Source organism: Nerophis ophidion, linkage group LG04, assembly GCF_033978795.1.
Source record: "Nerophis ophidion isolate RoL-2023_Sa linkage group LG04, RoL_Noph_v1.0, whole genome shotgun sequence".
Taxonomy (NCBI): Eukaryota; Metazoa; Chordata; class Actinopteri; order Syngnathiformes; family Syngnathidae; genus Nerophis; species Nerophis ophidion.
In genome coordinates, this window is record NC_084614.1 from 63,534,890 (window position 1) to 63,559,700 (window position 24,811).

General features: G+C 39.2%; 3 protein-coding genes across 3 annotated transcripts in view; 1 reads left to right on the forward strand and 2 right to left on the reverse strand.

Annotated features, from left to right (window-relative positions):
* Positions 1 to 19,231, reverse strand: part of LOC133551711 (ras-related protein Rab-39B-like) — a 41,421-nt gene extending 22,190 nt beyond the window's left edge. Inside the window, exon 1 of the mRNA XM_061898708.1 lies at positions 19,118 to 19,231. The gene's annotated coding sequence lies outside the window, so the exon portion shown is untranslated. The remainder of the gene's footprint in view (positions 1 to 19,117) is intronic.
* Positions 1 to 24,811, reverse strand: part of LOC133551709 (RNA-binding protein 4B-like) — a 54,296-nt gene that overhangs the window by 3,769 nt on the left and 25,716 nt on the right. Inside the window, exon 11 of the transcript XR_009806555.1 lies at positions 19,118 to 19,230. The gene's annotated coding sequence lies outside the window, so the exon portion shown is untranslated. The remainder of the gene's footprint in view (positions 1 to 19,117; positions 19,231 to 24,811) is intronic.
* Positions 1,286 to 24,811, forward strand: part of LOC133551710 (phosphatidylinositol-binding clathrin assembly protein-like) — a 40,700-nt gene continuing 17,174 nt past the window's right edge. The window contains exons 1-6 of the mRNA XM_061898706.1: positions 1,286 to 1,891; positions 19,709 to 19,851; positions 19,954 to 20,029; positions 24,083 to 24,185; positions 24,273 to 24,366; positions 24,452 to 24,563. Coding sequence (XP_061754690.1) covers positions 1,762 to 1,891; positions 19,709 to 19,851; positions 19,954 to 20,029; positions 24,083 to 24,185; positions 24,273 to 24,366; positions 24,452 to 24,563 — 658 coding nt within the window. The 5' untranslated portion in view covers positions 1,286 to 1,761. The remainder of the gene's footprint in view (positions 1,892 to 19,708; positions 19,852 to 19,953; positions 20,030 to 24,082; positions 24,186 to 24,272; positions 24,367 to 24,451; positions 24,564 to 24,811) is intronic.

Here is a 24,811-nt window from a genome sequence, read left to right on the forward strand (position 1 = left end):
ATAATCTCACTAAAACACTAGCAACACAATAGAAAGATAAGGGATTTCCCAGAATCATCCTAGTAAATGTGTCTAAAAACATCTGAATCGCTCACAATGCAATCGCCTGTTTTTTTTTTAACTTTATTTTTTATTTTTCTAGTCTTTCGCTATCAATATTCTCAGCCACAAATCTTTCATCCTCGCTCAAATTAATGGGGTAATAGTCGTTTTCTCTGTCCGAATAGCTCTTTTTGTTGGAGGCTCCCATTATAAACAATGTGAGGATGTGAGGAGAACCTCACACGGGTGACGTCATCGTCTTCGACTTCTGATAAAGGCAAGGCTTTTTTATTAGCGACCAAAAGTTGCAAACTTTATCGTGGATGTTCTCTACTAAATCCTTTCAGCAAAAATATGGCAATATTGCGAAATGATCAAGTATGACACATAGAATGGACCTGCTATCCCAGTTTAAATAAGAAAATCTCATTTCAGTAGGCCTTTAAAAATAGAACAAGCACATTCTGAAATTGCACAAATCATAATGTTGTTGTCGTTTTTTTTTACACTTATATGTTGCGGTTAATAGTATTCTAACTTTATTTGTCGTTTTTTATACTTTCTGAATAAATGATAGGATAATAAGTCAACTCATTGGTGTTCATTTTCAATCCATCAAGATTAAAAAATAATATCACAAGCAAATTACAGGATATTATTCAAGTAGATTGCTCATTTTCCTCAACTGGTGCACTAACATGTGATTTTTTTTTTTATATACATAATCTACAGTGATACAAATAATTGCTATTGCGACATCTAGTGGACACATTTAGAACAGCAGTTTCTTTCATTCTAAAATTTCGGCTTGTTTTTATACTTTGCAAACTCTTCCTGCGGGCCAGATAAAAACTGTTTGTGGGCTTGTGTTAGGTGTACCTAATGAGGTGACTAATCATCCATCCATCCATCCATTTCCTACCGCTTATTCCCTTTCAATCTAACATAAAACTGATTGTCGGTGTATGTAAACAGTATCATAAAGAATAGACAGGAGGCTGCCTGGTGGGGTACATGGTGGTCATCTATGATTTTTTTTATTTTTTATTTGCATTTCAACCCAGTACGTGTGCGAATAATACAAATAAACATGTTGTGTTATAATGAAACGAATTCAAGCCCGTTTGCTTTAAGACGCCCTCCCGTGAGTGACATGAGAAGTGGTCCAATTCGCTCTTTGCTTAGTCACCTGATTCATGTACTGCCATTTTACACACGCACGCACGCACACGGGCGCGCACGCTCACCAAATCAGCATCAGCCTATGGGCGACCTCTATAGAGGAATTCAGCCTTTTGTAGCAAGACTGGCGACACCGAGAGAAGAGATGGTGACAAAGGGAGGACAAAATGTTCCTGCTATCGTCTTGAACCAAGGAGACATGCATCATCATGGGTGATATTGTGTCTCTTTGATGGTAATTAGGGATTATTTTGAAGGCAATATATATATCCGCGGTGTAGCCTAATCCTGCCGGCGTCGAGCTACGTTCAGGGACACCTGGGACTTTACAGCTTTTTGCCGTCAAGCTTTGTTTTATTTCCGCACTGGGGAAGCCGAATGTTGGTTTTATGAAACGCATGAAGCGTCGGTGCTTGCTGCCGCACTAGCGATCCTCACATAGGGCAGTATACCGTCCTCCCCGCCGTTAAAGACATTTTTTATCGTCCTCTACTATCCCTCCCTCCGCCTCCTCCCGTCGCCACTACCGCTTTCACCATGTCCGGACCGACGCTGACGGACCGGATCGCCGTCGCGCAGCACAGCATGAGCGGCTCGGCCATCAGCAAAGCCGTGTGCAAGGCCACGACGCACGAAGTGAGCGGACCCAAGAAGAAGCACCTTGACTGTAGGTGAAACATACCATCACTGCTCACTGTCTGCATGCATCATTAGGGGGAAAAAAATGGGCACACAAAAGATGCCCCCCCCCCCCCCCCCCGTCCCCGTCCCCTCTCCATCCATCCATCTTTATCTCATCTTTAATTAGGCACTATCCATAAATAACAGCATTGATGTCATCTATGCGTGTCATTCAAGGGGAATTATTGCAGGCCAGTCGTTAGACTGAGTGAGGCCTCTGTGCATTATAGTCATAAAGTCCTGCAGCATTATTAATGCCAAGTTCATTACTATCCAAAGTAGGTTGGGCAGTTTTGGAAAAAATAAATAAAATAAACGACTCGATCGATGGAGAGCACAGGTAATCGATGATGCCGCCAGTCGCCCTCCTCCAAGGCAAGGCAGTCGCTGTGGTCCATAAGGGAGAAAAAAGATGGAAAGATATGCAGGGAATCTGCACGGGATGGCGACACTCCTCGTTCTCGCAAGGAGTGCGATCACTACATGCGGGTCAGGTGGACATAAAGACCCTACGGTGTCGTTGTTTGGATCATGAAATTTGTCGGGGGACACAATTTTAGAAAGCTAAGGACAAGCTGCAGTCTGTAATGTCAATTTTCACCTCACTACATTTTTATTTGGTCATTGATTAAAACAGAGGCAATATGTTAACACTAGTCAAAGATCCTCGATATGACAGGAGTGCCCTGCTGTTTTTAAGGCCCTTGTCAAAAAATCCCAAGCGAAGAGCCTTATATGAAAGGGTTGCTCAGATGTTTTTAAGCTGTCTATTCTATATATACTAGTCAGAGATCTTTCATACAACATGAGTGTTTTGCTGTGTTTAAGGAGCTACAGCAGATAGTCAAAGATCCTCTATATCAGTGGTTCTCAACCTTTTTTCAGTGATGTACCCCTTGTAAACTTTTTTTTTAATTGAAGTACCCCCTAATCAGAGCAAAGCATTTTTGGTTGAAAAAAAGAGATAAAGAAGTAAAATACAGCACTATGTCATCAGTTTCTGATTTATTAAATTGTATTGTAATGCTCATTTGTAGTGGTCTTTCTTGAACTATTTGGAAAAAAAGATATAAAAATAACTAAAAACTTGTTGAAAAATAAACAAGTGATTCCATTATAAACAAATATTTCTACACATAGAAGTAATCATCAACTTAAAGTGCCCTCTTTGGGGATTGTAATAGAGATCCATCTGGATTCATGAACTTGATTCCAAACATTTCTTCACAAAATAAGAAATTTTCAACATCAATATTCATGGAACATGTCCACAAATCTAGCTGTCAACACTAAATATTGCATTGTTGCATTTCTTTTCACAGTTTATGAACTTATATTCATATTTTGTTGAAGTATTATTCAATAAATATATTTGTAAAGGATTTTTGAATTGTTGCTATTCTTAGAATATTTAAAAAAAAATCTCACGTACCCCTTGTCATACCTTCAAGTACCTCCAGGGGTACGTGTACCCCTATTTGAAAATCACTGCTCTATACAATAAGAGTGCTCTGCTAATATTTAGGACAGACTGCAAAAAGTCAAAGATCCTCTATGGCAGGAGTACTTTGCTCTTGTTCAGGTGTGACTGCAAAACCCCAAAATCCTCTGTTTGACAGGAATGCTCTGCTGAATTTAAGGACCAACTGACAGTCAAAGATCCTCTATGTAACATGAGCCCTCTGCTGTTTGAAGGAGCCACTGCAAAAAGTCATATATCCTCTATGACCGGAGTACTCAGCTCTTGTTCATGTGTGACTTCAAAAAGTCCAATATCCCATACAAGAGTGCTCTCTCTACTGTGTTCAAGAACCAACTGCCAGTCAAAGATCGCCAGTCAAAGATCATCTACTCCGCTGTTTTAAGGACCAACTATGTAATGATGTAACAGTAGAATGCAGGTGTTTTTAAGGATCTACTGCAAAAAGTCAAAGATTGTATATGTAAAAAAGAGGAGCTCTCTGTTGTTTTGAAGACTACCAGCTAAATTAATATACCACATATAACATGAGCACACTTCTGCGTTAAAAGACTTACTGCTAGTCAACCATGTTGCTTTTAAAGACTAACTACTAGTCAAATATCATTTATGTAACGGTAGTGTACTGCAGTTTTTAAGGATCTACTGCAAAAAGTCAAATATCCTTTATAAATAAGAGGAGCTCTCTGCTGTTTTTAAAGACTATAGCCAGGGACGGCGTGGCGCAGTGGGAGAGTGGCCGTGCGCAACCCGAGCGTCCCTGGTTCAATTCCCACCTAGTACAAACCTCGTCACGTCCGTTGTGTCCTGAGCAAGACACTTCACCCTTGCTCCTGATGGGTGCTGGTTGGCGCCTTGCATGGCAGCTCCCTCCATCAGTGTGTGAATGTGTGTGTGAATGGGTAAATGTGGAAGTAGTGTCAAAGCGCTTTGAAGGTAGAAAAGCGCTATACAAGTACAACCCATTTATCATTTAATCAAATATCCTCTAAGTAACAGTAGCACACAGCTGTTTTTGAAGGATTGAGTGCAAAAAAGTCAAAGATAGTATTTAAATAATAGGAGCTCTCTGCTGTTTTTAAGAACTAGCAACTAATAAAAGCTTATCTATGTAACAACAGTAGCATACAGCTGTTTTGAGATCTACTACAAAAAGTCAAAGATCCTATATTTAAATAAGAGGAGCTCTCTGTTATTTTAAGGAACACTTGCTAATATCCTATATATAACATGCGCACTCATCCGCTTTTAAAGACATGCTGCTAATCAAATATCCTCGGTATTGAAGGGGGGGTGTTTTTAAGGACCGCCACTCAAAGATCCTGTAAATGACAGGAGTTGCTGCAAAAAGTCAAATATGCTCAATGATATGAGTACACTGCTCTTGTTCCTTGTGTCAATGTAAAAAGTCAAAAATCCTATGAATGACAAGAGTGCTCTCTCTCTCCTGTGTTAACTGACAAACTGCTAGTCAAAGATCCTCTTGGACTTCTTCTGCTTAAATGCTCTATTACAAAGATCCTATATAGTGATCTGCTGTTTTAGCAGTCGAAGATTGCAGAAGCTCTATATTGCAGGACCAATTACTAGCCAAAGATCCTCTATATAACAGTAGCAATGTGCTGTTTAAGGAGTAAAGCAAAAAGTTAAAGATCCTATATGTAAATAAGAGTAGATCTTTGTTGCTTTTAAAGACCTACCGCAAAACAAATATCCTACATGTAACACAAGCACTCTTCTGCGTTTAAAGACTTACTGCTAATCAAAGATCCTCTGTATTGAAGGAGCTACGCTGTTTTTAAGGACCAACTGCGAGTCGAAGATCTGGTATATGACAGAAGCCACTGTGAAATCAAATTCCCTTTATGACAGGAGTACTCTGGTCTTGTTCACGTGTGACTGCAAAAAAGTAAAAGATCCTTTATATGTATATCACAACTTCGTGCGGTGCTGTTTTAAGGACCAACAGTATGCTGCTAGTCAAAGATGATCTATATTGCAGGAACTCTGCTGTTTTTAAGGACAGACTGCTAGTCAAAGATCCGCTATGTAACAGTATTGCGCTTCTGTTTTCAAGGACATACTGCAAGTCAAATATCCTCTATAACAGGGGTGTCGAACTCAAATACAGAGTGGGCCAAAATTTAAAACTGAACAAAGCCACGGACTAAGGTTGAACAAATGAACCTTTTAATAGGGACCCAAACAAGTTTTGCATTTAATATTAAACAGGCAAGGCTTATATAACTTTATAGTCAGATGCAAAATTATAATTAAATTAGAATTATAATTATTAAAAAGTATCAATGGCATATCAAATCAAATTTAAATAAAAATTGGAGAGGGCGGGGTTTGGTGGTAGCGAGGATGTATTTTGTAGCGTCCCGGAAGAGTTAGTGCTGCAAGGGATTCTGGGTATTTCTTCTGTTGTGTTTATGTTGTGCTACAGTGCGGATGTTCTCCCGAAATGTGTTAGTCATTCTTGTTTGGTGTGGCTTCACAGTGTGGCGCATATTTGTAAAAGTGTTAAAGTTGTTTATACGGCCACCCTCCGTGTGACCCTTATGGCTGTTGATCAAGTATGCCTTGCATTCACTTCTGTGTGTTAAAGCCGTATGTATTATGTGACTGGGCCGGCACGTTTTTATATGGCGGAAAAGCTGACGTGACGACAGGCTGTAGAGGACGCTAAAAGGCAGTGCCTTCAAGGCACGCCCCCAATATTGTTGTCCGGGTGGAAATCGGGAGAAATTCGGAAGAATGGTTGCCCCGGGAGATTTTCGGGAGGGGCACTAAACTTTGGGGGTCTCCCGGGAAAATCGTGAGGGTTGGCAAGTATGAGTATCAGCGGTGAATGCAGTGTTACAGAGGCATCGCCGCTGTATAATACCGGCAGGCCAGCTCTAATCTTAATTTGATATTGCCTCAAGGGCCAAATGAAATTACACGACGGGCCAATTTTGGCCCGCGGGCCAGAGTTTGACACCAATGCTCTATAAGATTGGAGCTCTGTGCTGTTTTAAACACCAACTATAAATAAGCTTGTCAAGAGCCACCTACTAATTAAAGAGAGACTGTTTTTATTCATAAATAATATATGTATTTGTATTTTCTGGTTGTGATCTAACAGACAGATAAAGATCATGGGGCTTTAAACCCCCACAATGTATAATTTGATAAGATTCTGATAAGGTCAGCTAAAATGAAAGTAATTAACAATAATAAAATGCATTTAAAAAAAAACAAAAAATAACAAATATAAGGACAATAAAAAGAACAGCATTATTGTATTGGCTGTCATGAGGTGTACTTAATATTGTGACCATGCAAGCAGACTTGCTAATGTGTTGCAAAGTCAATGCATCAGGTCCTTTAATATTGTTATTATGGCCGCCAACGACAGAAGCGAATGTCACCAGGCTGCAGCCGCAATATCTTTATTTATTCCGAACACCTTTCGTCACTTCCAAACATTCCGATTTTCTGACCCGATGGGCCAGCCTGCTTACAAGAGGTCGTATTGCATCTGATCGGACTAATTCTGTTGTGGTGTTAGAAGCTCAGCGTATCCTCTCTAAGCTGCGACGTGTGTTTTTATTGTTTTAAATTGAACTGCAGCAAATATAAAAGTCAGGCAAGGACACGAGGCAGAGGTGTGTTTGCTCCCCCTGACAAGGCAGACTTTTGTCTTTTTGTGTGCAACAACTCAGAACTCAAACACGCCTCGTTTAACGGGATCATTTAAAAAAAGGAGACGCATACTTGGTTGTGGTAAAGAATCGCTTTCGCTCGCAAATGGAAACGAATAAGCAGGGATACAAAAATAAAGAGACAGTGGCAGAAAAAAAAATCTCTTTGCTGCAGTGGAACCACTGAAGCAGTGGTTCTTTACATGGGTTCGATCGAACCCTATGGGTTCGGTGAGTCGGGCTCAGGGGTTTGGCATAGGTCAGGGGTCGGGAACCTTTTTGGCTGAGAGAGCTATGAAAGCCCAATATTATAAAATGTATTTCCGTGAGAGGCATATAGTATTTTTTTAACACTGAATACAACTAAATGTGTGCATTTATAAATAAGACCAACATTTTTAGAGTATAATAAGTCTGTTATTCTTTTTAATAATATTGTTATTCTGAAGTTAACCAATAATAAATAAAATACTTCTTAGCATTAATGAACAGGTGTGGAGGAAAACAGATTGATGGATTAAGATGCATGAGGAAGTTTTATATTCTGAATGATATTTTTTAACACCGATTACCAACAGAATTATTCATTACTTATCGTGTTAAGCAATGTCAGCTAAGATTTATCTGAGAGCCAGATGCAGACATCAAAAGAGCCACATCTGGCTCTCGAGCCATAGGTTCCCTACCCCTGGCGTAAGTCAAAACACACCCGACTCATCGTGTAAATAAAAACTTCTCCCAATCGGCGTATTACAGATACAACAATAGCAGAAGTCAGACTGATTTGCAGGTGTGTAATTTGTTGTGAGTTTAGTTTTGTTGTTTGAACAAGGTGATGTTCATGTACGGTTCATTTTGTGCACCAGTAAAAAAAACCATGGTAACACTTTAGTATGGGGAACACATATTCACCATCAATTAGTTGCTTATTAACAGGCAAATTAGTAACATATTGGCTCTTAACTAGTCATTATTAAGTACTTATTAATGCCTATTATTAATGCTTATTATAATCCTAACCCTAACCAAATAACTCTTAAAAAATATGTTGCCAGAGTGTCCAAAAAACTCTAAATTAAGTCTTTGTTACTTAGAATGTGTTCCCCATCCTAAAGTGTTACCAAAAACATATACCGTATTTTTCGGACTATAAGTCGCAGTTTCTTTCATAGTTTGGCCGGGGGTGCGACTTATACTCATGAGCAACTTATGTGTGAAATTATTACCACACATTAACGTAAAATATCAAATAATATTATTTAGCTCATTCACATAAGAGACTAGATGTGTAATATTTCATGGGATTTATCGATTAGGAGTGACAGATTGTTTGGTAAATGTATAGCATGTTCTATATGTTAAAGTTATTTGAATGACTTTTACCATATGTTACGTTAACATACCAGGCACCTTCTCAGTTGGTATTTAATGCGTCATATAACGTACACTTATTCAGCCTGTTGTTCACTATTCTTTATTTATTTCAAATTGCCTTTCAAATGTCTATTCTTGGTGTTGGATTTTATCAAATAAATTTCCCCCAAAAATGCGTCTTATACTCCAGTGCGACTTATATATGTTTTTTCCCTTCTTTATTATGCATTTTCAGCGATTGATTGATACTTTTATTAATAGATTCCACAGTTAAGTACATATTCCGTACAATTGACCACTAAATGGTAACACCCGAATAAGTTTTCCAACTTGTTTAAGTCGGGGTCCACGTTAATCAATTCACGGGTGCGACTTATACAGCGGAGTGATTTATAATCCGAGAAATACGGTAACTTTGTCTTGAATTTAAAAAAAAAGGAGGGTCCGGTGAATGCGCGTATGAAATTGGTGGGGTTCGGTACCTCCAACAAGGTTAAGAACCACTGCTCTAAAGCTATTTTCCCTCATAGGAAATCATGGAAATAGAAACAGCAGATCCTGGCTATTTGTGGGTTTTCTGTTCCAAAACCTCCAGCAAATGGTGAAAAACCTCAAATAGAGGACCCACCCTTAAATTGCCAAAAAAAATGCTTACTGTAAAGTAGGGGTGTTCTGATCAGGGTTTTATGATTCAGATCATCCATGAGTGAGATCACCGACACTGATCACATGTGTTATTTGTACATTTTAATCCATCCATCCATTTTCTATACCGTTTACCTTGTCAATTTTAACTATAGTTATAATCAGAAAACACCAGATGGCAGTGTAACGATATGAACACAATATTTTTTCCTAATTCTCTTTTATTACATACAAATTATTGTTTGATCGAAACTAAGTCAAGTAGTACACAATAAATAAACAAAAGCAAAAATTGCTACTTAAAAATCATTTTAATCCGCATTGGTTTATGCCCTCCAATTGCTCCTGTGCTCAGGGATTCTCTTAACGATAACAAAAATGTCCCCCAAAAATTTTTTTTAAATGTCAATATCATTTTAATCACTCTGATACAGATACTACCCTTGGTTTCAACCCTATATTGATTTATCCTGCCTCCCATTAAGTGTGTCGCTACACACCAACAGTTGATGTTATATTGTCCTCTCTTTATGACTCTTATGCTTGTTAATTTCCTGCTAATATCTGCTTACTTCCTGCTGTAAGACGCTACCATCCACACTTTACTAAGCACTTATTATTTGCGGTGTTTCCAGTTTGCATTTAGCAATAAGTATACCGTCTTATTTGCTGCTGCTTTTCCTACTCAGTGTGTAACATGTTTAGTCTTATCCTCCAGTGATAATAATACTTATACGAAATGGAGTTTATTTATCGGCATTGAAAGGCATTAATCGGCATTGGCCGATCACATCCTTTTCAATGGAAATTGACTGATACTGAATTGTGGTTGATCGATAAAACTACTTTCTAATTAAGTTACCACTTAAAATAAAGACAAATTGTATCACAGGTTTTAAAGTACTATTAAGTACATTGAGATTTGAGTATCCATTGAAGTTACATGTAAAACAATTAAGTTGGTCTTGAGGGTGTATTAAGTGTTTTGAGAGCAAAGAAATTGTGTGTGAAAGTTGTGTGGAGAGCTAATAAAGACTTCAGAGGCATATAATTCTAATATAAATCATAAAATAAATGGAAATTCATATCCCATGGGGGGTCTGGAACTTAACCGTGTGATGATTGAGGGAACACCACAATCCATTTCAGGGTCAAACCTGCTTGAATAAAACCTGTATCAACTGTCCAGCATATATTTCAAGTGGGATATAATAAGCAAAACCAATTTTTTGTTTACCCATTAGTACCTGCTCTAGTGTATTTGGGATCTGCATAAGTCCAGAAAATTTTAAATCAAACCATGGAGGCATGGCGGAGATATTTAAAAAACAATACATGCACGTGCATCTTCCACTGTTGCCATTTCTAATACAAAGTAGCATTTAGTTCTAACTTATATCTGTCAGTAGGCTCGCTATGGAAGCACTAAAAACCACAACATGGCTGACGGGGAAAAGACGCAGTCCAAGTGGAGGCACGTAAATAAGAAGAGACGGTCAGAAAGCTGCTTGAAAACGGTCTGTAAAACAAAGTATGCAACATTTGGACCAAAGAACCACCATTACATGTTATGTAGACTACATGGAAGTGTTTTCAATTTAAAAAAAAAAAAATCATGATTTGACTAAAAATAAATAAATGCTAAGAAATCTGATTAACCACATTGTGGAATTTGGATTAATCATGATTAATCACAAGTGATTACTCAAGTGCATATTAAAAATTTCCTTCAGAATTGACCACAATATTTGTACACTAAGGCCCTGCGATGAGGTGGCGACTTGTCCAGGGTGTAAGCCGCCTTCCGCCCGAATACCGCTGTGATAGGCTACAGCACCCGCCGCGACCCCGAAAGGAACAAGCGGTAGAAAATGGATGGATGGATGGATTCGTACACAAATACAATTTTATTGTCAGAATGTCATGCAGGAACATTTTTTAAACGTTTTACTTGAATGCATTTCATTCACTTGTGCAAAACTTGGTGACAGTTTTATCTAAATTTATTTCAGGTTTTATTTTGGATAGAAATTTGCCAGCAAGCAAACCATTTAGGGTCTCCACATTAATTGTTTGCCTCAATGTATGCATTCATATGATCACTGACTGTATGACGGTTAAGGTAAAAGAGCTTGTGCGTTTAAAATAAGTTGCATGATTAATAAGTGTGTACACGATTCATGCGATCATTTTCTGTGATTAATCACATGATTTAACTCGTTAATTTTGACAGCCCTAGTTAAAATGTAAGTCTTGCTGCTCCTTTTTAAGCATTACTGTTAGTGTAAAAAGGAACAATAAATGCATCATTAGCAAGTGACTGCTAGCTAATGATAGCAATAGACTTCATACTGTAGTCACACAGGATACATTTCACCTAGCTTGTGTGATCCAATGCAAGCAATGAGGCCGAGAGTAGCTCATTGTGATTATATAACGCATATGATTTCTGTGAAATAATGACATTATTTCATAAGGGCAAAAGAAGACAACGAAAAAGCCAAACTCACTCAGAGTGAAATGAGTTCTGGCTTTTGTGCCAGCTTTGACGGCCAAAGAAATTTGTTGGATTTCTAATAGCGATCGACCGATTATCAACGACGATTTTGGCATTTTGACATGTAGAACAGAACAACATCAGCTGATACCATATACACTCATGATACCAGTATTTAGTATTTAAAATTAATAAATAATTTTGCTGTAACCCAATCTTTTTTAAATTAATTTTAAAAGCAAAATTACTCTCACTGTCAATAATTATTCCAAAATATATTCTGTAATTTGAAAGGGCATTTATTTTAGTTCTTGTGAGAACCCTGCTGCGGCCTGTTCAGCTGCTTTCAACGCAGCCATGTTCCCCTTTCTCTCCTGTACAGTACGTCTCCTCTGCTTACCTGTCCAAACTTTATTTTTGCTGGAAAATCCAGTTTTTGTCCTTCTTTTCGGGCATCTTCCTTGTCTCGTTATGTTTGTTTTTGCTACTGCAGCCGTGGACTCGCACAACAGGCCTCCTTTCGCAAACACTTGGGGCAGGCGTGGGATCACTAAAAGAGCGCCACAAGTTTCATTTCCCGTGAATCAAACAGCGCGGCAGAAATGGATGGACATTAAAATGACAGAAAATATATCTGTGCCAAGAATCCAAACATTGTGTAAATATCCTGACAAATAGAAGACTTATTGGACAAGGTAAGACGAGCTTACATATTCTCAAACTTTCTGTAACATCCAGGATGATGTCCGTCTCATATATAAGCTACGCAAAAGGAGCCCAGAGTAGCTTTTACTTAAATGATCGCAATATTTCCGGGTTCCTCAAAAAGACCCCTTACAACAGGGGTGTCAAACTCATTTTAGATCAGGGGCCACAAGGAGAAAAATCTACTCCCAAGTGGGCCGGACTGGTAAAATCCCTGCACGATAACTTAAAAATAAAGACACCTTCGGATTGTTTTCTGTGTTAAAAATGAGAAGAAGCACATTCTGAAAATGTACAACTCATAATGTTGTTGTTTTTTTACACTTACATGTTGCGGTTAATAGTATATTCTATCTTTATTTGTCATTATTTATTTATATATATTTTCTGAATGAATGATGTGATAATGTTCATCAGTCAACTCAATTGTGTTCATTTTCAATCTATCAAGATAAAAAAAATATCAAAATCCAATTACAGTATGCCATGTATGTAGTTTGATCATTTTCCTTGATTGATGTACTAATATCATGTGATTTATTTTGTACATATGTACCATCATCCAGAGATATAAAGATCTGCTATTGCAACATCTAGTAGACACATGTAGAAGAGCTGTTTCTTTCATTGAAAAATTTTAGGTTAATTTGTTGACTTAGCAAACTCATCCCGCGGGCCGGATAAAAGCTGTTCGCGGGCCTGATCCGGCCCGTGGGCCGTACGTTTGACACCCCTGCCTTATAATGTATTAAATCCATAAACTGTTATAAAAAAGGATACAATTGAGTGGCTAGCCAGTTATTGTGATGTAGACACATCACATGTTTTTACTAATTTTCCCAAGAGATTTTCTATATTTTGAAATGTAAATGTTGATACTCTTGTGACCCGCAGCATTAGACACAGGTAAAAAAGATGTTTGTGAAACCCCCATATTTTTGTTGGTGCTAAATTAACCACATTAGCCCCACATTAAAAATTATGTCGCTAGAGATCCGAAGTTTCCTAAAAAAAAAAAATTGGAAAAAAGAACTTAAAGCCTTGTCTAGCTGTTTACTGATGTAAATTAGCATTGTTTAGCTAACTTTTACCGCAAATATATAAATATCCCTTATTGGCCCCCTCGACTATTAATAAACGGTATCATTATCGGCCTAGAGAAAAACATATCAGTCAAGCTCTAATTTGTATCTAGAAGACCTTTTGAATTTGGAGCTTGCACTGTAAATGACAAACATATTTGAAGTATTCTGACTCGTATCATTTTTTTTTTACATATATTGGGGACAGAAGCAGAATTAATTAGCACAAGCGTGACCTCTAAGAGCATTATAAATAACAATCGTTGAAATAGCAAGGGAAAAGCTAAATACACTCAGAGAGAGTTTAATGCAAGCTAAACAAAGAGAAGCAATTGCCTTTTGTGCTACCTATTTGCCCCACAAAAAATGCAGTGAGACGTGGAGGTTCCACTGTGAATGTAAATAGCTGAAAACACATTTCCAGCTATTGTGGCTCATTTAATCCATAGTCCAGATGCTATCAATCCATCCTGACACATTGCACTAAAGCCATGATTCACAGTTATCGCTTCTCATTAACCCGAGGCTGAGGCGGGCTCCCGTCATCAGCACCGTCCTGGTGTCATGACCTTGAGGGAAAGCGTAAACGCGGGGCGGGGCGGGACTATTTGAGTATTTAACCCCACCCCCGGCCTCACAACTATCTATTTACAAAGCGTAGCAAATGATGAGCATGTCACACAGAGTAAATGGGATTTCATTAAGCTGCGCGCCTCAGATACAGTGCAGCCACTTGGCGACAGATGCGCGATTCAATGCGTGTTATCAGAGCCCAGAGTGACCTCTCAGAGCAAAACGTGATATCTTACATATGATTTCAGCAACTGGCTGTAGTTTGGTTTTAACAGGCATGATGCTTAATCAAACATGAAGGACCCGTTTTAGCTACGTCTCCATTTCCCTGATCCCTGTGCTGCACCTCCCATTTACTGTATGATCGTCATCATCATCATTTATTTGTATTCCTTTCATGAAAATGCAGATATACAGTGGGGCAAAAAGGTATTTAGTCAGCCACCGATTGTGCAAGTTATCCAACTTAAAATAATGACAGAGGTCTGTAATTTTCATCATAGGTACACTTCAACTGTGAGAGACAGAATGTGAAAATAAAATCCAGAAATTCACATTGTAGGAATTTTAAAGAATTTATTTGTAAATTATGGTGGAAAATAAGTATTTGGTCAACCATTCAAAGCTCTCACTGATGGAAGGAGGTTTTGGCTCAAAATCTCGCGATACATGGCCCCATTCATTCTTTCCTTAACACGGATCAATCGTCCTGTCCCCTTAGCAGAAAAACAGCCCCAAAGCAAGATGTTTCCACCCCCATACTTCACAGTAGGTATGGTGTTCTTGGGATGCAACTCAGTATTCTTCTTCCTCCAAACACGACGAGTTGAGTTTATACCAAAATGGATACATGGATGATACAGCAGAGGAATGGGGCCATGTATCGTGAGATTTTGAGCCAAAACCTCCTTCCATCAGTGAGAGCTTTGCATGATTGACCAAATACTTATTTTCCACCATAATTTACAAATAAATTCTTAAAAATTCCTACAATGTGAATTCCTTGATTGTTTTTCACATTCTGTCTCTCACAGTTGAAGTGTACCTATGATGAAAATTACAGACCCCTGTCATCATTTTAAGTGGGAGGACTTGCGCAATCGGTGGCTGACTAAATACTTTTTTGCCCCACTGTATACGCCACGTACAATTGACACTTTCATTGTTTTTTTGTTTATTATACATTTCCATGATCAGAAAGGAGCAGATGGAAGAATACTATTCTTATATTTATCTGCCCCCTTTTCAACACAAATTATTTTAGATGACTTCATAACTGTTCCCTCCACTAACACCCACACTCCTACATACTTTTTAAATTTCCTTTAAGCATTTTTACAATGACACGTCCAATGTAAATAAAAATTAAGTTTGATATAATTCCAGTTTTCTCTTTTTATAACTCTTTTTAAATTTAAAGATATTCTTACAGCTTTTTTAAGTCTTTGTTTAAAGAATTCCATGCTTTCACACCAGCAACAGACAAGCACATTTGTTTCAAATTTGTTCGCACTCTTGGATGTTTAAAGTCATACGGCCTTCTGTGGTTCTCATCTTCAGATGTGAACACCGATAACTTTTGTATGTCCTTCGGAAGGACTTTATTTCTCGCTTTGAACATCATTAATAGAGTATTCAATTCTACAATGTCTTTTAGTTTTAATAATCCTGACCTGATGAAGAGTGCATTTGTGTGGTCTCTATGTCCTACTTTAAACATGATAAGAATTGCTCCTTTCTGTGAAAGAAATAAAGGCATTATGTTGCTGTGATATGTGTTTCCCCATATTTCTGCACAATAATTGAAATAAAGTAGAATAATTGAGCAATATAACATTCTCATTGTGTTATACAGAAAACTATATTTAACCTTGTTCAAAATAAATAAGCTTTTAGATACCTTATTTTTCACATGCATTATATGAGCTTTCCATGTCAACTTTTCATCTAAGATGACTCCAAGAAATCTGATTTCAGACACCTTCTCAATTTTCACATTGTTTATGGATAAACTAACTTCTATCTTTCTTTTATTACTGAATACCATAAATTTAGTCTTTTCCAAATTTAAAGATAGTTTATTTATATCAAACCACAATTTTATTTTACCCATTTCCTCTTCAATATTATCGGCTAAGATTTTCAAGTCATCTCCTGAACAGTATCAATTTGTATTGTCTGCGAATAATACACACTGTAAAATTTTCGAAACCTCACATATATAATTTATGTAAAAAGTAAAAAGTTTAGGTCCTAAAATCGAACCTTGTGGAATTCCACATTCAATATTCATACATTCTGAGCTATGATCATCGATCTCGACATATTGCTGTCGGTGTTGTAAATAACTGGTTAACCAGTCCAGTGCAACTCCTCTGACTCCATAAGTATATAATTTAGAAATGAGAATTTGATGATCTACAGTGTCAAACGCCTTCTTTAAATCAATGAACACTCCTATTGTGTATTTATTTTGATCAACTGCAGTTGTAATCTCTTCAATAATGTTCATGATGGCCAAGCTATTTGATCGAAATCCATACCGATTTTCATTTAATAATTTATGTTTTTCAATAAAACAGTCTAATTTATTAACACTTTTGAAAATTGAGATAAGAGAGATACTGGTCTATAATTACCAAATGTATGTTTATCTCCGGTTTTAAGTAAAATAAAATGATAAAACAGCGAATGTGTGGTCGATGTCTTATCACTCTGGTTATCCATGCCGCCGCCGCCGCCGCCATGAACCAATGAGCAAATCCCAGCTGATGCCTTAGTAGCCAAAAAGAGCACACAAATTCAGACATCGAAAAGACATCATCACGCTGTCTGCTGGCATCTTAGAGAGCTTTTTTCTGCACAATATGAGAATAACGTTGTGGTGAAGAAGGAGCTGAGCCGGAAGGCAAAGCTCTCAATTTACCGGTCGATCTACGTTCCCATCCTCACCTATGGTCATGAGCTTTGGGTCATGACCGAAAGGATAAGATCACGGGTACAAGCGGCCGAAATGAGTTTCCTCCGTCGGGTGGCGGGGCTCTCCCTTACAGATAGGGTGAGAAGCTCTGCCATTCGGGAGGAACTCAAAGTAAAGCTGCTGCTCTTTCACATCGAGAGGAGCCAGATGAGGTGGTTCGGGCATCTGGTCAGGATGCCACCCGAACGCCTCCCTAGGGAGGTGTTTAGGGCACGTCCAACCGGTAGGAGGCCACGGGGAAGACCCAGGACACGTTGGGAAGACTATGTCTCCCGGCTGGCCTGGGAACGCCTCGGGATCCCCCGGGAAGAGCTAGACGAAGTGGCTGGGGAGAGGGAAGTCTGGGTTTCCCTGCTTAGGCTGTTGCCCCCGTGACCTGACCTCGGTTAAGCGGAAGAAGATGGATGGATGGATGGATGAGAATAGTAGAATCTAAAATGGCATAGGCTCCACCACATTAGGTACAATGTCTCTCAATTCAAGAGCTCAATTGCAAATTCGGCCATTACACAAACATTCATGCTCAGTTTTCCCATTGGAAACAATAGAAACGTAAAATTATCTCTTCCTGGGTCAAGCTGCCATCCCCACACAGTCGTATCGTTTTCAGCAACATTCTACAATTCACGGCTGGAAATTGAGTATTCAGAGATAAGAAAAGCTGAAATGGTGTACTACATGCATTAGTCAAATAAGTACAGGGAAATATTGACATGAAGCTACAGACAACTGCACTCATGAGTACCCCATTCCGGTGCAGTAATACACAAAAGCAGACAAAAGGCTCATCAATTATCGATATTTTATCATTTATAATTTTTATTGTATTATTTAGAGGTGTCCCGATACAACTTTTCCACTTCTGATATGATATCGATATTGGAGCCTTGAGCCTTGGTCGATACTTAGATTAACTCGATAGGATATCACCAAAAATCATAATACATAAGTGTATTATTTTGTAGTGTGGAACATTAGAAAAAGTTTAATGAAGTGAAATTACTCAAAAAATAATGTTATATATAACAAACACTAACTTTTGGACAGAAATAGACTCCATGACAAAAATATACTTTTGAAGTCGCGTTTTGATTTGGATCTTTGCGACACTAAGTGGTCACAAGAATTCAATAATTAAGGACATGACGCAGTAAGTTGAATGATGTGGACACATTTGTTACTGGATGTTTTCTAATACCCTTCTGCTTTGGAGACTTTGTATGTGTAAGCAGTATGCACCTATGATTATTTAAGTACACTTGTTACGTAAATCAAGCTTATGTGGTGTGTGCTTAGCTGTTGTGTAGCTACTAGCAACTAGTGGCCTATACCCTTATATGTTTACCTTTTGTAAATGACTTCACTGAAATGCAAGAAAAGATCAAAGTTTTGTTTATTAGAGGATATTTAAATGTTGACTGGCTGTCCAGCTTTGTGCATGTAAAGTAAGGACTTCTTGTATCGGACCTCACCTCGCATATTTTAGATACAAGCCAATATCATCCAATAGTTGTTTTTTTGCTGATATCGGACGATATAAATATGAGATTAGGACCTCCCTAGTGTTATTGTCTTAGCTGTATTGTACTGAGCAGCCAGGACTGAATGAATAAAAAAATGGCTCCATTTCCTGTTCTATGGTCATCAGCTTGTTTGAGGTGGTGGTGTCATAAAAGAGCGTGTTTATCTTTAGATGTCACACACACACTACATGTGGCGAAATGTGTTCTCTGCATTTGACCCATCCCCTTGTTCACCCCCTGGGAGGTGAGGGGAGCAGTGGGCAGCAGCGGTTCTGTTCCCGGGAATCATTTTTGGTGATTTAACCCCCAATTCCAACCCTTGATGCTGACAATCATTGGTACTACTTAGATGCTCACCGAGTCAAAGTCTCATAAGATGTGCTGATTAAGAACATTTGCGATCCTGTACTCCATTATTTTTAAAGGAGTAGAAGAATGTATCTTGGAATGTTCTAAACCCCTGTTACCATGCAACACTGCCTGACATTTTCCCCCCTTTTCACTCCCATTGCTGATGTCACATTCTTCTCTAGACAGCAAACTACCTGAGACAGCATCAACAGCGCCTCTGCTGGCTGCAACCAAGCATTGCACTGAATTTTCTTCCTGCTACATGACCAATCTATGAGAGGCAATATTAGAGAAGGAGGGATTAAAAACGGACCTTGTTCTTCCACGTGCGGTTCGAACAAACAGCAGACAACACTCGTAGCCCGAAGTTTCACTGGGCGAAGAAACACAGTCGACTGAGGTTTTGTTCCTTTTCATCTTGGCGAGCTGCTGAGACGCCGCGGGAGAAAAAAAAAAAGAAGAAAAGGAGGTTAATTATTCATGGCGGCTCTATTCATTTCCTCACATTACACATCAGCGTGCGTCGATTGTGTGTCAGCAGCTGCTGGATTGACTTTATAAATGTAACTCTCCATCTTCTGGCTGGATATGCCGGTGACACGCTGGTGAAAAGAGAGCACTGTTGACTTAGAGCAGCCCAATGGATTTTGGTTACACGGCTGTGATTCATCTTCGCTATCATTAAATAATCATTTACGTATTGATCTGTCGTCGTGTATGTGGCGATCCATAAGGGCGTATACATCACTGCACTCTCCAAAGTTTTTTTTTAATGATGGCATTGGCATGTGGCCCATCCTTTTCCTCCACTATAAGTAAATAGGCAGGGCTTAAATGCTCACTTCCATTTCTCGTTAATCTCAGTTTTACCCCCACAGTGCTTGTATTTTTTTTTTTTTTATAGACCTGATCCACTGCACCAACGAGCTAAACGTCAGCATCCCTCACCTGGCAGACACGCTGCTGGAGCGCACGGCCAGCAACAGCTGGATCGTGGTTTTCAAAGCGCTCATCGCCACTCATCACCTCATGATGTACGGCAACGAGGTGAGACGCCCAGGGGTCCTGAATGCATCGCTACACTCTTGCATGCAATGACATGGAAGCACAAGAACATAAGACTAATAACTACTCCCTCTCCTCCATCAGAGACTGATGCAGTACATGGCCTCCAGAAACACGCTCTTCAACCTCAACAACTTCCTAGATAAGGCGGCGCTACAAGGTGAATTATGACCCCTTTGACTCGCACTCTTGTCAACTCAGCAGTGCAGTTACCCCGACTGAATGACTTCCTGTCCTGACTCTTTCCGGCACTCAAACACTGTCGATAAAGGCCTACTGAAACCCACTACTACCGACCACGCAGTCTGATAGTTTATATATCAATGATGAAATATTAACATTGCAACACATGACAATACAAGCTTTTTAGTTTACTAAATTGCAATTTTAAATTCCCCGGGAGTTTCTTGTTGAAAACGTCGCGGAATGATGACGTGTCCGTGTGACGTCACGGACTGTAAGGAAATATTAGCGCTGCGCACACACACAGCTAAAAGTCGTCTGCTTTAATCGCATAATTACACAGTATTTTGGACATCTGTGTTGCTGAATCTTTTGCAATTTGTTCAATTAATAATGGAGAAGTCAAAGTAGAAAGATGGAGTTGGGAATCTTTAGCCTTTAGCCACACAAACACGGTGATTCCTTGTTTAAAATTCCCGGAGGTGAAGCTTTCCTATGGTCAGAGCGGTCAAGTGAACATGGATCCGGACCAAATGTCTACCAGCAGTTTTCGGTGAGAAAATTTTGGTAAAAAGTCGCCACTTACCGGAGATCAGCTGAGCTTGTGCCGTCCATTCAGCTGCCTTCGACTTCCCTCAGAGACTTGTGTCAAGACACCCGTGGACAAACCCCTCCGACTATCAGGTACTATTTAATCTCACTAAAACACTAGCAACACAATAGAAAGATAAGGGATTTCCCAGAATTATCCTAGTAAATGTGTCTAAAAACATCTGAATCCATCCCAATGCGATCGCCTTTTTTTGTTCACTTGATTTTACATTTTTTTTTCTAGCCCTTTGCTATCAATATCCTCAAACACAAATCTTTCATCCTCGCTGAAATTAATGGGGAAACTGTCGTTTTCTCGGTCCGAATAGCTCTTTTTGTTGGAGGCTCCCATCAAAAACAATGTGAGGATGTGAGGAGCCCTCACACGGGTGACGTCATCGTCTGCGACTTCCGGTACAGGCACGGCTTTTCTATTAGCGACCAAAAGTTGCAAACTTTATCGTCGATGTTTTCTACTAAATCCTTTCAGCGAAAATATGGCAATATCGCGAAATGATCAAGTATGTCACACAGAATGGACCTGCTATCCCCGTTTAAATAAGAAAATCTAATTTCAGTAGGCCTCTGTCTCCACAGTATGGGCAGGGTCGTTCAACTAGATTGTTCCCGGGGACACAAAATAGAAGTACCTGCTATGTTAAAGCTAGCGCTTTTCAACAAAACGAGAGCACTCTGCTGCATTTAAACTTACCGCAACAATGCTAGTCAAAGATCCTCTACTGTGCATCCGGAGAGCATTCACAACGCTTCACTTTTTCCACATTTTGTTATGTTACAGCCTTATTTCAAAACGGAATAAATTCATTTTTGTCCTCAGAATTCTACAGACAATATCCCATAATCCGTCCATCCGTTTTCTAATGACAATGTGAAACATTTTTTTCATTTATTTTGCAAATTCCTTAAAAATTAAACATCACATGTACCCCTTTGCTCAATACTTTGTTGATGCACCTTTGGCAACAATTACAGTATCAAGTCTTTTTGAATACAATACAACAAGCTTGGCACACATCTCTTTGGGCAGTTTTGGCCATTCCTCTTTGCCCATTCTTTTTGCAGCTCCTCTTCAGCCCCATCAGATTGAATGGGAAGCGTAGGTTTTCATTCAGGATGTCTCTGTACATTGATGCATTAATTTTTCCCTCTATCCTGACTAGTCTCCCAGTTCCTGCCGCTGAAAAAACATCCCCACAGCATGATGTTGCCACCCCTATACTTCCCTGTGGGGATGGTATTGGCCTGGTGATTAGCGGCGCCTGGTTTCATCCAACCATGATGCCTGGCATTCATGCCAAAGAGTTCAAGCTTTGTCTCATTGGACGAGAGAATTTTGTTTCTCATGGTCTGAGAGTATTTCAGGTGCATTTTGGCAAGATTTTTACTAAGAAATTACTTCCGTCTGGACAGGCCTGATTGGTGGTTTGCTGCAGAGATAATTTTCCTTCTGGAAGGTTCTCCTCTTTTCACAGAGGAATACTGTAACTCTGACAGAGAGGCCATCAGGTTCTTGGTCACCTTCCTGACTAGACTAAGATGAATGCAGAAATGTACAGACATTCTTAATGAAAACCAAAGCTTCCCATCCAATCTGACGGCACTTGAGAGGTGTTGCAAAGGGGAATGGGTGAAACCACCCAAAGATAGGTGTGCCAAGCTTGTGCCATCGTACTAAAAATACTTTAGGCTGCGATCGCTGCCAGAGGTGCATTAAAGTATTGACCAAAAGCTGTGAATACTTATGTAAGTGATTGTCTTTTTTTTAAATAAATTTGCAAATAAGTTTTGACAACCTTTTCACATTCACACTATGTCATTTGGGTGTAGAATTTTGAGAACAAAGATGGATGTATTCCATTTTGGAATAAGGCTGTAACATAACAAAAAGTGAAGCGCTTGGAATACTGCAAATCAGTCAGTATGTGTCCATGCACTGAATTTGTCAGATTTCTCAAATGGTTCGTCTTTAAATAAGCATTCTTCAACCCATGGAAGAACCTTTATCCAATCGTTTTCGGTTTTTGAAAATTCAGAGGAACACACCTGGATTAAGTGATTGGAAACCAGATCTCTCGAGGGGGTGTGTGCGGCCACAAGGGACCTTTCGTATTGCGCATGGGCCAGTCTCAAAGCCTGAAGCAGATACCATTCATTAAAGAGGTAGCAACATTTGTAATGAAGTTTATATGTTCAACAAATTAAAAGAACATAACATTTTAAAGAGCATCTATGATAAAAAAAAGAAAAAAAAAGAAAGAAACAGATTTATTGATGAAGGTAGCTAAGGAAATGGAGAATGCCATCTCAATTTGAACTCCTGAACGAACTACGAATGAGATAGAAGAGAATTAAGCAGGTTTATATATTACAAGGCAATAAATACATCTCTTCACGCTGCATTTGTGCACTTCAAACTGATTAACATTAACTCTTTATTCCAAAAAACTGACAAGATAGTCCAGAACAATAGCAACCATCATCTGCAACAGTATCGGCCGGGGCACGAACGGTCTTTTGCTTCAGATTTAAAACTCCTATCAATCCACAGAGCCTTATTAATTAACTCGGAGACACTTGAAGGTGTTGTTTCCGTGACTCTACGTTAAAAAATTACTTCCGAAAAAACTCTCCCGCCGGTCTTTCTTTGCTTCGGAGCTGCATCCGCGCCGATACATTCTTTGTAGACTCATGTTCGTAGTGCAATCCAAGATAATTTCTTGATGCTGTATGCTATTTAGCATCAGCGCGTAATATTTCTAATCTGTGCCAATATTACAGCGGACATCACCTACCACAGAGCTAGGCTGGTAACTTGTAAAAAGCCACTGAGGCTAGTGTGACATCTTTGGTCAATTGGGAAAAGCAATATATGTATCTGCGCCACTTTAGTTATAATTTTTGCACCAAAAAGCTTCTCTATGACTTTAGTGCCAGACTTATTTTCTTTTGATACTGTAATTACAGCCACAAGTGGTGGAAACATGAATTACAACTGAGTACCGCAACGGCGCATACGGACCACAGCTGAGAAACATATTTTTTAGTGCGCTTGTGGTCCCACAATGGACCCTGGCTCAATGGTTAAGAAAGCCTGCTCTATATGACCCAGCTTTTATGCTGTTTTTAAACATCATCTGCAAAAACAGTAGTCAAAAACCTTCTAGATGACAGCACCGCTGTTGTTTTTAGAGAGCCAACACACATATACTATTCATAGCTCCTAGATAAAAACATGAGGAACGCGCTGGTGTTTTTAAGGGTCTTTGGCAAACATCCTACTCAAAGGAATATCATCACTTGCTGCTGTTCTTGAGGATCAGCTGCAAAACCGCTGATCAAAGTGCCTATACAAGAGGAGAGCTCTGAAGTTACTGCAATGTATTTACTAACACCACTGCATTAACTCGCCTCCCATCAGGGTACAGCATGTCAACCTTCATCAGACGCTACAGTCGCTACCTGAACGAAAAAGCCATGTCGTATCGGTTAGCGGCGGTGGACTTTACCAAGATGAAGCGAGGGTAACACACACAAACACACACTCGCCATTTTAAACAAACATGCAATTTGGATCTATCAGCGTGGGTGTTTTGTTTGTGTGTTATCAGGGCTGACGGCGTGATGCGCACTATGAACACGGACAAGCTGATTAAGACGCTACCTGTCATTCAGAACCAGCTGGATGCCCTGCTGGATTTCCAGGTACATATGTTCAAATAGTACACCCATTAGGTGTGAAGTTGCAATGTGATTTTACTATAAATGTGTGCTCTCCGACCCGCTGCAGCCCAACTCCAATGAGCTGACCAACGGAGTCATCAACACGGCCTTCATGCTGCTTTTTAAAGACTCCATACGGTTGTTTGCCGCCTACAACGAGGGCGTCATCAACATGCTGGGTAAAGCCTAACGTTGCCATACTGTACAGTCACTTTATTGGGTGCACCCATTCGTCTTTTAAGCCCAAACATGTCCATCTCACTGCAAAATAATTTATATACTGTAGGGATCGTCCAATGTGGGGTTTTTTTCAGGGCCAATACTGATTATTAGTAATTAAGGAGGCCAATAACCAGTATTTGGAGCCGATATAAATTTGCAGTAAAAGTTATTGAAACATGAATAGTATTTAAAGACTTTTAATTGT